The following is a 13796-nucleotide window of genomic DNA, read 5'->3' on the forward strand; positions in this document are numbered from 1 at the left end:
TCCTGAGACGCCCCCCTCCGCTGATTGGTCAACCAAACATTACAACATAATGATAGTCCTAAAAACATAATAAGAGTCATACGGATTCTTAACGTGTTTATTTCTACTACATTTTATCTCTTTCTCTTAATCATTTTGGTCCTTTGGCACACGGCTGCTTTATTATAGTATCCACCTATCAAAATCTGTCTGGCAAAGCTGTGCGACGCACTGCAGCGCGGGGAGAATAGGTATAGCCTGTTGTAGCGAAGCGCAGACCGCTATCAATTTATGTGAACATGTAGTCATAACTTTTGTTTTAGACAATATGCAGTATTTAAAACTATGGGTAAACTTAAATAAAAAGACAGATATGAATAGAAATTAGCACATATATTATTTTTCTATTTTTAATTTAATTCATAGAGCACTTTATGCAAATTTCGGAAATCATAGGTTGTTTTCCACTAGCATGGGACTAATGGTTCGTCAGAGTGCTTGTTCCAGTGATTGAATTTAGTGAAATGTGAATTCGACGTCATGATTTGAATGTAAACTCATTTGAGTTATAAGAACATATCAAAACCCTGAAATAACACTTTCCCTTAAGGGGCACCTGATTTTCAGTGGTTGTTTTTTTTGTTTGTTTTTTTTTACATTTTACATTTTAACTTTTGTATGTCATATTTAATGTTAAAATTTTACATCAAAAACATTAGAATGATATGACAATAGGCTGTTACCAATTAAATCAGTATTCAGAGATATAGACCCTGTGTCTGAAGATATAGATGTATTTACAGTTTAATGCTGATCAGACAGCTGAGCGTGCATTTACATAGCAATTACAAATGTACAAAAGATTAATGTTTTATACAACATTTTTAATACAGAAATATGAAGAAAAAAAAATGAGATGAAAATGAAACTTGAATTATGAAAGTAATATCACCACTAGGTGGCGGTATTTGATTGTGTTAATAAAGAAGCCTTTTATTCAATCTATTCGTTCAAAATGCTTCATTAATTGATTCAGAAATAAAATCAAGTTGCTGTCTATAATAATTGGTCAGTGAATTGTTGTCTATAATAATGGATCTTTCAAAGACTGTGATTCTTTAAGGAACGATACACCATTCTTTGCTCCTACTGTGAGTCACACAGTGGTTCTGTGACGTGGGCAGAGAAAAAAAAATGTTCTATGCTTTCAGTTAGATGGCCAATACCCAATATGAATTAAATAAACTCAGCTTATTGTCTAAAACTACCTATGTTCACATAAATGAATAGTGGTCTGCACTTGTCTAATACATTCTCCCTGCGCTGCAGTGCACAAGTTGTGAGTGCAGGTGCGAAGTAAATTAATATTTACTTGATAAACTAAATGTTTCACTGGTAGGTTGCATAATTTATGCCTACACAAAAGAAAGTTCTGTAGGGTTTGCCTCTGTATGGTTTGTGTCAAGCGATTCGTTAATCTGGGCTGCTTTTTCTCGATAACGATTGACTTTAGCGCTGAAGACCGCTTTCTACGAGTCATTTTACGATCGTCCGTTATTGTTTCATGTGCGTTTCCCAAAAATGCACTTAACACAGTCGCACGTAGCCATGCTTTAAGTGCTACCTTGGAGTCTCTATCCGTTTGTCAAGTGATGAAATGTCATCTTATAGAATGGCTCGGAATTGTAGTAGGCCTACACAATCGTTTATTGAAATGTTTACCTAATATCTCTGCGTTCCAGATATATTATATCTGTAATATATATTATATTATATTATATTATATTATATTATATTATATTATATTATATTATATTATATTATATTATATTATTATGGTATAGTGTATAATATTATACTTTACATAATAATAATAATATTAATAATAATAATAAAAAATATATAGAGAGAGGGAAACGTGATTTTCAGCTGTTTTTCTTGCACTGACTTGCACGAAAACCAGCAACCTATTGGACCCCAAAATAACGTGTCTCTCTCTCTCTCTCTCTCTCTCTCTCTCTCTCTCTCTCTCTCTCTCTCTAGGCTATATGTAATAATAATAAGTATTATTATTATTATTATTATTATGTAAAGTATAATCTTATTCGTATAATGCAATATAATATAATAAAATAAAATATAATCACCACTAGGTGGCGGTATTTCATTGTGTTAATAAAGAAGCCTTTTATTCGACCTATTCGTTCAAAATGCTTCATTAATTGATTCAGAAATAAAATCAAGTTGCTGTCTATAATAATTGGTCAGTGAATTGTTGTCTATAATAATGGATCTTAGACGTGATTTTCAGGTCCAATACATATAGCCAACGCTATCTCACGACCAATTCGTACGTATTTTACGAGGTGGTTTATTCGTACGAATTTGTACGACCTCACTCGTACGATTTTATACGATTTGTCTAACGGTTAGGTTAAGGGGAGGGGTTAGGTGTAAGTAATTCGTACAAATTCATACGAATTGTGCAACTCGTAAAATACGTACGATTTGGCAAAAATCGTACAAAATTGTACGAGTGTGGTCGTACGAATTCGTACGAATAAGCCACCTTGTAAAATATGTACGAATTGCCGTGAGATCGGGTTGATATAGCTGTTTTTCTTGCACGTCAGCAAGTTATTGACAGAACCCCCCCACCCCCCCAAGCATATTTCCTACATTACTTTTTTATTCATTTTTTGTTCAATCATTTATTTTAGATGTTTTTTTTTTCTGCACTTTTTAATCATTTAATAAAAAAAACAAAAAAAAAAAACCAGTAATAATGTGCATTGTAAGAAGAAAGATTTATGCGGTCACCTGAAGGGCAATCAGCATTTTAGAAATTAAACTTTATTCAAGTGCAATGTGATTATAAGGATTTGATTGTACTTTATTGTACATTTTTTACTAGTTTTTGTAAATAATAATCATAATTATTAGTATTAGTATTATTATGTAAAGTATAATATTATTCGTATAATGCAATATAATATAATAAAAAATATTATATTGTATCCGAGTAACACAGCATGAGGTAAACATTTGGGATAACAACCAATGGTTTCTGAAATTTGCATAAAGTGCTTTATGAATAAAACTCAAAATAGAAAAATAATAAATAATAGATGTGCTAATTTCTATTCATATCTGTCATTTTAAGTTCCCCCATAGTTCAAAATGCAGCATATTGTCTAAAACAAAAGTTATAACTAGATGTTCACATAAACTGAAAGCGGTCTGCACTTCGCTATAGGCTATATTCTCCCCGCGCTGCAATGCGTCGCACAGCTTTGCCAGACAGATTTTGATAGACGTGGATACTAAAGCAGCCGTGTGCCAAAGGACCAAAAGGCTCTTCCTCTGTATGGTTTGTGTCAAGCTATTCTTTGATCTGGCTGTTTGATGAAGAGAAAGAGATAAAATGTAGTAGAAATAAACACGTTAAGAATCCGTAGGACTCTTATTATGTTTTTAGGACTATGTTTTATGTTGTAATGCTTGGTTGACCAATCAGCGGAGAGGGGCGTTTCATTCCTGCCCACATGTAGGGATCGAATATTCAAGTTGTTTATTCGTTTTCTGTCCCTGAACGTAAAAAGGAAAAAATGAAGCCGAAGTCTTGATTTTTCGTTTTGTTAGGTAGAATGAAAAACGAAAAATGTGCAGTTTTTTTTTTATTTTTCAGATTTCAATATTAAATTAAAAAATGAATTATACGAAGGTACACGGACCATTGTCCTTGATCCATATCCACATTCATTACTGGGATAAAAAAAAGCAGCTTGGACCTTTTTTGTTCCACAGAAGAACAAAATGTGCTCATTTTTTTTATCTTCTTCTTCTTTTTAGTGTGATTTACTGTTTTCTACATGAAAGCATCCTTCATAAAGATGTAAAGAACATTCTGTGAAAATATAACCTTTATACCTTTATTATAGACTGAGTAAAAAGACCATGTCAAAGATTGAAATCATAGTGAAATTAATAGTTGAAATCAAACTTTGATGCTTGTTATCTCATAATTAGATTTTGATACTTTAGAGTGGATTTCACAGACAGGGTCACATTTTATCTGAACTGACAAATTTATAGTTGGTCTTACCTAATAGTGGTATTCAATATTCAAGTCAGTATTCAATATTCAGTGTCATATTCAGTGACTAGAATAAAACTATAGTTCATTTAAATGTTACTCATGAATCACATTTAGGAATGGCAGGAAAATATTTGGTTGATCATAGTATTTTATCTTGTAGCAGAATATATATCTGTCTTACTTGGCTTCAATGTTGACTGTCAGACTCTCATCACGCACATAGAAGAATGACTTGCTGGGCTTTAATTTCACCTCAAATGTTGGAAGCACTAAAACCAAACCAGACAAAAGACACAAATAAATCAATACATTCTTTAAAGGGTTAGTTCGCCCAAAAATGAAAATTATGTCATTAATAACTCACCCATATGCTGTTCCAAACATGTAAGACCTCCTTTTATCTTCTGAACACAGTTTAAGATATTTTAGATTTAGTCCGAGAGCTCTCAGTCCCTCCATTGAAGCTGTGTGTACGGTACACTGTCCATGTCCAGAAAGGTAAGAAAAACATCATCAAAGTAGTCCATGTGACATCAGAGGGTCCGGTGGAATTTTTTGAAGCATCGAAAATACATTTTGGTCCAAAAATAGCAAAAACGACGACTTTATTCAGCATTGTCTTCTCTTCCGTGTCTGTTGTGAGAGATAGTTCAAATCAAAACAGTCTGGATATCCGGTTCGCGAACGAATCATTCAGTTGACCAAATCGAACTGAATCGTTTTAAACGGTTCACATCTCTAATACGCATTAATCCACAAATGACTTAAGCTGTTAACTTTTTAAATGTGGCTGACACTCCCTCTAAGTTCAAACAAACCAATATCCCGGAGTTCATGTACTCAAACAGTACATTGACTGAACTGCTGTGAAGATGAACACCGAGCCAAGCCAGATAACGAACAAAACATTGACTCGTTCACGAGTCAAGAACCGTTTCTGTCAGACGCGTCCGATTCGTGAACCGAGGAGCTGATGATACTGGGCATGTGTGATTCAGCGTGAAGCAGACCGACACACAGAGCGTCTGAACTGAACTGATTCTGTGCTAGTCTTATGAGCGCTGGTAAACCGAAGGCTTGAATCAAGGGAAATCATTGCAAATGACGCCATTATGTCGAGTGCAAAAGAACCGGTGAACCGTTTTCTTCAACCGGTTTATTGAATCGAACTGTCCGAAAGAATTAGTGGTGATCCGAACTCCGATGCAACCGGTTCTTCACTCGTGAACGAGTCAGTCTATTGTTCGTTATCTGGCTCGGCTCGGTGTTCATCTTCACAGCAGTTCAGTCAGTGTACTGTTTGAGTGCATGCATTACTCCGGGATATTTGTTTGTTTGAACTCAGAGGGAGTGTCAGCCACATTTAAAAAAAAGTTAACAAGTCATTTGTGGATTAATGCGTATTAGAGATGTGAACCGTTTAAAACGATTCAGTTCGATTTGGTCAACTGAATGATTCGTTCGCGAACCGGATATCCAGACTGTTTTGATTTGAACTATCTCTCACAACAGACACGGAAGAGAAGACAATGCTGAATAAAGTTGTCGTTTTTGCTATTTTTGGACCAAAATGTATTTTCGATGCTTCAAAAAATTCCAACGGACCCTCTGATGTCACATGGACTACTTTGATGATGTTTTTCTTACCTTTCTGGACATGGACAGTATACCGTACACACAGCTTCAATGGAGGGACTGAGAGCTCTCGGACTAAATCTAAAATATCTTAAACTGTGTTCCGAAGATAAAAGGAGGTCTTACATGTTTGGAACAGAATAAGGGTGACTTATTAATGACATAATTTTCATTTTTGGGAGAACTAACCCTTTAACTTTTCACATTCGTTTAACATACAGTTTGTAGACACAGGTCTTACCATATTCTTTGACCTCAAAGTCAGCAGTAAACTTCTTCTGAGGAGTGTTTGAGAACAGTGTGACAATCTTCCAGATCCCTGGACTGAAACAAACAGAACACATCCAGAATCATACACGTCTTCGTTCAAGACATTAAAACATGTGATAACAGACCATGAACATTTCCTGACGTTTATTGATATATTATTAGACACTGTCCTGAAGCAGATGTCATAGGCAGATAAAAATTAAGTTTGGTCACGTCACTCCGATTCAGTAGCTTTAGTCTTGACAGTGTTTTACACACCTGGCAACTTCAGGGATGGCATACTTTCCAGACTTTATTCCTTCTGCTGTATATATCTTATCTGATGAAACTGTGATGCCTTGTGGATTCTTCAGAAACAAGACAGAAATCACTGGGTCTGCTGAGATCTTCAAATGCTCAGCTGAAATGTCATGAAAGCATACATGTGTGAAATAACAGTATATGGTTTTATATACGTGTTTACCTTGATTTCCACTGTCAATGAAGCATTGCTGAATGGTTTCAAGTTTGGCATCAAAGAGAAAATCCTGTAAAGAACTGCAAAATAATGTTTTATTGCCTTTTTAAGACTCTTAGATTACACTCCAGCAAACAATGTAAACATAAAAATCATTGGGTTATCTGTGTTTTCTGTGTTTGGAGAAAATAAAATTAATTAGGCCCATGGATGTGTGCTGTAAAAATTAAAATGGAAATTATTTTATTGTTACAGATGAAGACAAGCATGGCTCTGGGAGTAACTATACAGTTTGTTCATATCATTAAACATCAACCTGTCTGACCCAAAATCCTAAACAATGTTTATTGTAACAGAGTTTGTTGGTCCATGATCAACCTTTCTACCCCTTATTAAAATTATGTAGTATTCATTTAATTGATTGATTGAATGATTAATTTCCTATCATGCTGATATAAGACATTTAAATGCACTGTATGTTTTCAGCACTAAATGGTACCTGTGCTATTAGGTGTGTAGATGGGTTTGTCTGTTTGGACAAATATATATCCAGACTGAAATGATAGCAGGACCACTTTCTCCAGAGTGACGGTTGGAAACTGAGCTTGTAGATACACATACTGCTTCTCCAGAGGATCGTCAGAGAAGAAGTTCTGATCATCAGGAATCTAAATGACAGAAAATGAATTAGTCAAGTTTCTTCATCAAAAATTGAATAAAAGAAAAATGCATTTTACAATGTGAATACTCTCAAATATACAGAAAGCATTTAAAGCATTTAATAAAAATTTTCACTGAATGTAGTTTTAACAGATGTATAGATATATACTATAAATATATAGTTTGTTAAAGATGATCAGGGATGTAAAAAGTACTCAATTCATAGTCAATTAAATAAATATCTGGCTCAGAACATACTTGAGTAAAAAGAAAAAAAAAAAGAGTACAATTTAATAGTAGTACTTAAGTACACTGTAAAAAAAAGTCCGTAAAAATACAGTACAATATTCCGTAATAATTTAAAGGAATTGTCCGTATTTTCTTTTTACAGTCATTTCTCCGTTATTTTTTAATTACGCTTTGCATTGTGGGTACAAGAAGCTCAGTCTACAATCGGCGCGAAACCAGTGCTTTCGCAGGCACCATTATTCACGGAGATACTCTCTGTCAAAATCTCATTTTAAAGTCAGATTTAGGATTTTGAGAATGGTTCCTACACTTCCTTTGTAAATTATTTTTTGATAAATGTAACAAACTGTATCGTTAACTTTGTTGCTGCCTGGCTTGTTTGGCAAATGAATGTCGGAGCCGTTGCATTCAACATTTTCAGCATACCGTCACATCTTAACGTTAATTTACTCGACGTGGAGGTACGTGTTGCAGTGGTTGCAGTGCACTCTTTTAGTTTTATAAATAAAGGTTTATTACCTTTTTATTGTTGTTGATGCGGTGTAACGTGTTTGTTAATGAGCGTGTCTTAAAGCATCAGGCATATTAATGTTTCTGAGGTGATATTGAGCAGCTGTGATCACGTTAAATTTGAATTGCGGTACAACTGTGTTTAGAGCGCTTTATGCCTTCAATAGGAGCAGGCAGAGTAATTGTCAAGAAAAGAAGACACCATTAACGTTACGACTTTTTATTTAAAAGAGATTATATGAGCAGAAGATCTGACATCACGGAGTTCTTCAAGGATAACACACCTTTTCTGCCAAACGAGGTAGGTTTAGACATTTCATCGGCTTGTTTATGTTAAACACACACACACACACATGATAAGTTAATTCTGTAACTTTACTGGCACCCTGTCTGTGAACGCACACAGGTCATGCACACACAGAGAATGGTGCTTCATACAAGTTCTCTCACTCTTACACAGACAAAAGCACGCACAAAATGAACATTTTTGGCAAGTGAGAGTCTCAAATAAGTTAAAAAGTCTTGACTGATGTAAAGATTAGGGATGTGTCAAATGTCCGTCGATGTGAGTCATGTTTAAAAGGGACAGTAGTTCATGACATTGATGGTGTTTCTGTTTCTTTTCGTTTTCTTTTCTAATGGCAGGTCATAATTGCTGCTGTACTTTGCATCCCAAGCCCCCCCCCCCCCCCCCCCTGCATTCTTATCACGGGTTTGTATTATGTTTTATTTATTATGTTTTTATTAATGAAAGCTTATGTGTAGCAAAATTCAGTTAGAAATGTAATATGCAAAATGGCAATGCAATATGTAAAACAGCAATGTGTTTCTGTATTTTAATGAACATTTTCCCTACATGTCCAATATTTAGTGCAAAATGAAAATGAAAAAAACTATTATATCATTTACATTTGCTATTTCCTACAATAATTTTAATATGCAAAATAAAAACATATTTTAATGCTTTATAAGTTGCAAAATTCAAATGAACATATTACACAAATTGACTAGATTTGTTTAATATGTCCAAGCAAAAACTGTAGTAAAATTATCATTTAAATGCTGTTTTTCCTAAACAAATTTTGACTTTGGGGTAGGACACTTGGGATTGCATTTTCATCATAATAAAGGGTGATAATTGTAGCAAAATACAGTGAGAATTTCAGAATGCATTCTGAGCAAAAGTTGCCGCAAAATGGTAGTTTCAATTTCTATTATTCTTAGTGCATTGAAGAAGTGGACTGACACTTACAAGATGTTTCAGTTGCATTTTCACTTAATACCTCGCGATGAATATAAAGTCAGTGTGGATTTGAAATGCATCACGCCCCTGACATGTCAATCGTTAGGCTACATCAAGGTGGGGGTCAGCAACAGGACACACAATAAGTCAATATTCACTCAACCAAACGCTCTCCACACTGACTTAAACTAAATTCATCGCTGGGTATTAAATGAAAATGGTATTGAAACGTCTTATATGTAAGAGTCAATGCATTTAAGAAAAATAAAGATTTAAATCACAATTTTGCTGCACATTTGGCTCAGAATGCATTGTGAAATTCTCACTGCATTTTTGCTACAATTTAATGAGGTATTATGATGAAAATGCAATCCCAAGTGTCCTACCCCCAAGTCCAAATGCATTTAGGAAAAATGGCAATTAATAATAATTTAGCTAGATTTTTTGCTTGGACATATTAAACATATCTAATAAATTTGGGTAATACATTTTCACTGTAATTTTGCAACTTATAAAGTGTTAAAATGTTTTTCATTTGCATATTAAAACTAGTGTAGAAAATGGCAAATGTAAATTATATAACTGAGTTTTTATTTTGCACTAAATTTGACACATGTATGGTAAAATGTTAATTAAAATACATAACTACATTGGCATTTTATGTATTGCATTGCCACTTTGCTATCCATATGGTTCCATATTTATTTACCATTAGGGATGTTCAACACTGACAAGAAATTAGTCATGGAGTCGTTTAGTCAGTTAACAGAAAGATTTAATCAATGTTTGGAGTGGCTTTCTGAGATACTAAAAGCACACAAACACTTGGAGCCCTGATCTTAATTTAGATTGTATAGTTCTCTTAGTTTAACATTAAAATGTCAGGAATGAGTGCATAAATCTTTGTTCTTTATTTTCAAATGCTGTACAAGCTTTTTATTTTTATTTTTTTTATGTCAATTGTAGATGCAGATAATTTAGCATGAATAAAAGGTAAGTTAATCTAACTAGGTTTAGTTCACCCATAATATGAAAAATATGATAAATCTCATTCCAATCCTATTAGACTTTTGTTCATTTTTGGAACACTAATGAAGATCCATTTTAATTAAATCTGACAGCTATACTGTATTAGACCTTGAAATGGTAGTTGCATAGGCTGTCAATGGAGGGACAGAAAGCAGAGATTTCATAAAAAATACTCTTTATTCGTGTTTCAAAGATGAATGGAAATCGTATGGATTTGGAACGGTTTGAGGGAAAGTAACTGATGTCAGAATTCACATTTTGTGCTTTTAAATAATGTGTTCTATAGGAAAATTATGTCATTTCACTTGACTTTTGACTATTAGTCTGTAGCAATTGTTAATAATGACAGCCCTGTCTTTGTATTAATTTTTACCCCATGTATTAAAAAAATAATAAAATAATAAAATCTTTATCTTTGTGACCATTATTTGGTGCAACACCAATATTGTACAGGTACCTGCTAATTTTTTATTTTAATTTTGTACGGAATTAAACATTTTAGGATGACTGAAGTGTCCATTAATGGTATGGATTGAGTACTTTAATAATACGGAATATTACATTTTAGGTTTGATGGAAGTGTCCGTAAATGGTAAAGAAAAAGTCTGGTAAATCTACGGAAATATCTGTTATAGGGTTTACGGAATTGTCCGTACAATAAAGCAAAAATTTATGGAAAATACGGAATTTTCCATTTTAGGTTTGACGGAAGTGTCCGTCAATGGTACAGAAAAACTCAAGTAAATCTACGGAAATATCCGTTTTAAGGTTTACGGGAGTGCCCGTACAATAACGGAAAAAGTGCTGGTAATTAATTAACAGCACTTTTTCCGTTTTTTAACTGAACTTTTTTTAACAGTGTATTTAAAAAGAAAAATGGGCACAATACATGTGGGCGGGAATGAAACTTCCCTCTCCGATGATTGGTCAGCCAAACATTACAACATAATAATAGTCCTAAAGACATAACAAGAGTCCTACGCTTCTACAAATTCTTAACGTGTTTATTTCTACTACACTTTATCTCTTTCTATTCATCAAACAGCCAGATCAAAGAATAGCTTGACACAAACCATACAGAAGCAGAGACTTTTGGTCCTTTGACACACGGCTGCTTTATTATAGTACCCACCTATCAAAATCTGTCTGGCAAAGCTGTGCGACACACTGCAGCGCGGGGGGGATTAGGTATAGCCTGTTGTAGCGAAGCGCAGACCGCTATCAATTTATGTGAACATGTAGTCATAACTTTTGTTTTAGACAATATGCTGAATTTTGGACTATGGGGGAACTTAAATAAAATGACAGTTAGGAAAAGAAATTAGCACATCTATTATTTATTATTTTTATATTTTGAGTTAAGGTTAGGGTTGAGTTAGGGTTAGTAATTTTTATATTTTGAGTTAGGGTTAATAATGGCTCCATTTGCATCCAGAGAGATCTGGGCTAAAGCCCTAAATAACAAATGAGCCTAGAACCACCCCTGCTATACATTTTACAGCACTTTACATTTTACAGATTGGGTTAAAGTGCCAAAGTGGCATCACCTTTATGTCTTTAAGGATTTGGAAATTGTTGGCTGCAGTCAGTGTCACTGATTGAGACAGTATCTCCCTGTCTTTTTTTGGGTGGCTCTTAACTGTGATCTTCACATCTAGAGCGCCTCCAGAGTAATCCTGAGCCTCCAAAAACACCTTCTCTGAGGAACCCACCCTCAGCAGATTAGGAGCCGACAGAACATACCTGAGGAGATCAAATCAGAGCGTTTGAGAACAGATCTGTGAGTGAATCCATGAACAAACAGTGTTTGATACTCACAGCGGGTCACATAGTGTGAGGAGCGGTGAGGAGAGCAGAACAACAGTCAGAAACAGCAGCTTCACCTCCATCCTGACTGTGTGTGTGTCTCTTCCTGTGAGCGTCAGATTTATACCCACCTCCTCCACCCTCAGAGTCCAAACTGATCACTCTCTCTCTCTCTCTCTCTCTCTCTCTCTCTCTCTCTCTCTCTCTCTCTCTGTTTGTTTGCATTTCCTAATGATTGGAATCAACAACACACATTATTTTAAATAATATGATGTTTCAGTTCACCAAGTTTAAAATTCCAAGTAATATTTAGGTAACAAATAAATATATCTATGTTCGTACATTTTGTAGTTTTGTGAATCAAACAGGAGATTCATATAGATCTCATAAAGATTTTAAGAGTTCACGGCAGTCCAGTTCAGATTTCCCGTAAATGACCTACAAAAACCGGTTGTGTAAATTCAACCTTTGGTAAATTGGCAGCTGCTCTGTTGATCTTGTAGGGGTCGAAAGAATTAGTGTACAGCACATATAGCCAAGAAAATATGTCAAAGATGTTTCAACTCAACACTTGTGCTTTTGTGTAAATGAAGAATAAACAGTGGTGTCAAAAGTATTGGCATTCATTACTCAAGTAGAAGTATAGATACTCGGGTTTAAAGGTCCCGTTTTTCACGCTTTTTTGAAGCTTTGATTGTGTTTACAGTGTGCAATATAACATGTGTTCATGTTTCGCGTGTAAAAAAAAACAGTATTTTTCACACAATTCACCTATCTGTATACCGCTGTTTTCACTGTCATAAAAACGGGCTGATGACTTCCTTGTTCTATAAAGTCCCTCCTTCAGAAATACGTAACGAGTTCTGATTGGGCCAGCAGTTCCTGAGTTGTGATTCGACACCAACTTAGAGCAGGCTGACTTCCTGGCAACGCGATTGGGCTAGTTTTGACAAGCACGTGGGCAGGAGCATGTGCTGGAGATGTACTTATAATCACAGGAGCGTTTTTACTGACGAGATGCGCATGAAAATTGCATTTGATTTTTTTGCACAGCCCTAACATCTAGTTAAAAAAGCTAAACAGCGTTGCCCTTTGTGTAGTAAGTTACAGAAACTGTTAAACGCACCAACTTAAATAATAAAATACACTTACCGGTTGTGGTCCATAAACAACACCTTCTCCAGACAAAGAGGGAACGGCTCCATCTTTCAAGAATTATCTTTTTGCAAATCCGGCATTAAACTGATTGAGATTGAGGAAATTGTCCTCAGCAAGCTGTCCTCAGCAAAATGTGCTGCACATAGTTTTACATGTGGATTTTTTCGGGAACCGAGTTAAACATAAATTGTAATCATTAATTTCCAAGTACAGCGTCCCTGGGAAGCCCAAACAAAGATGATTGGACTCCTAGATGAAAATAACAGCATTTCAACGACATGGCAAACACAAATGCAGCTCTTCCTCTTCTCCGTCGAAGCGCAACAAGGCCACGCCCCCTGTTTGTGAATTCATGTGTGCGGAGGTTATTTAAAAAACTGTTTTAGTGACGTCATTACTGCAGGAACTAGAGGGCTGTAGTCCAAACGGGTCGTTTTTTGTAGGCGAATCCTTTTAAATAAAATATCTCGCTTGGCATTGAACTTTGAGCTTTAGAATTTTACAGATATTATTTATACTCTAACAACAACATTATACACTAACTAAAGTTTAAAACATGGGATCACGAAGAAGGGGACCTTTAAAAAGACTTTTGTAGAAGTTGAAGTATCAACTCAAGCTTTTTACTCAAGTAAAAGTGTAAAAGTACTGGTTTAAAAAAAACACAAATGCCATTGAGATCAAAAGCTTAGGCTGCGCCA

The 13796-nt window shown here is 34.9% G+C and overlaps 1 protein-coding gene across 1 annotated transcript in view; it reads right to left on the bottom strand.

Annotated features, from left to right (window-relative positions):
* LOC113049957 (complement C3-like) overlaps positions 1-12049 on the bottom strand; it is a 149971-nt gene extending 137922 nt beyond the window's left edge. The window contains exons 1-7 of the mRNA XM_026212713.1: positions 11950-12049; positions 11679-11874; positions 6940-7108; positions 6447-6520; positions 6242-6330; positions 5955-6037; positions 4260-4347 (exon numbers count right to left, since the gene is read on the bottom strand). Of these exons, the coding sequence (XP_026068498.1) occupies positions 4260-4347; positions 5955-6037; positions 6242-6330; positions 6447-6520; positions 6940-7108; positions 11679-11874; positions 11950-12020 (770 nt within the window). The 5' untranslated portion in view covers positions 12021-12049. The remainder of the gene's footprint in view (positions 1-4259; positions 4348-5954; positions 6038-6241; positions 6331-6446; positions 6521-6939; positions 7109-11678; positions 11875-11949) is intronic.
* Between the last annotated feature and the right edge of the window lie 1747 nt (positions 12050-13796).

The sequence above is a fragment of the Carassius auratus genome, chromosome 1, assembly GCF_003368295.1.
Source record: "Carassius auratus strain Wakin chromosome 1, ASM336829v1, whole genome shotgun sequence".
Classification (NCBI taxonomy): Eukaryota; Metazoa; Chordata; class Actinopteri; order Cypriniformes; family Cyprinidae; genus Carassius; species Carassius auratus.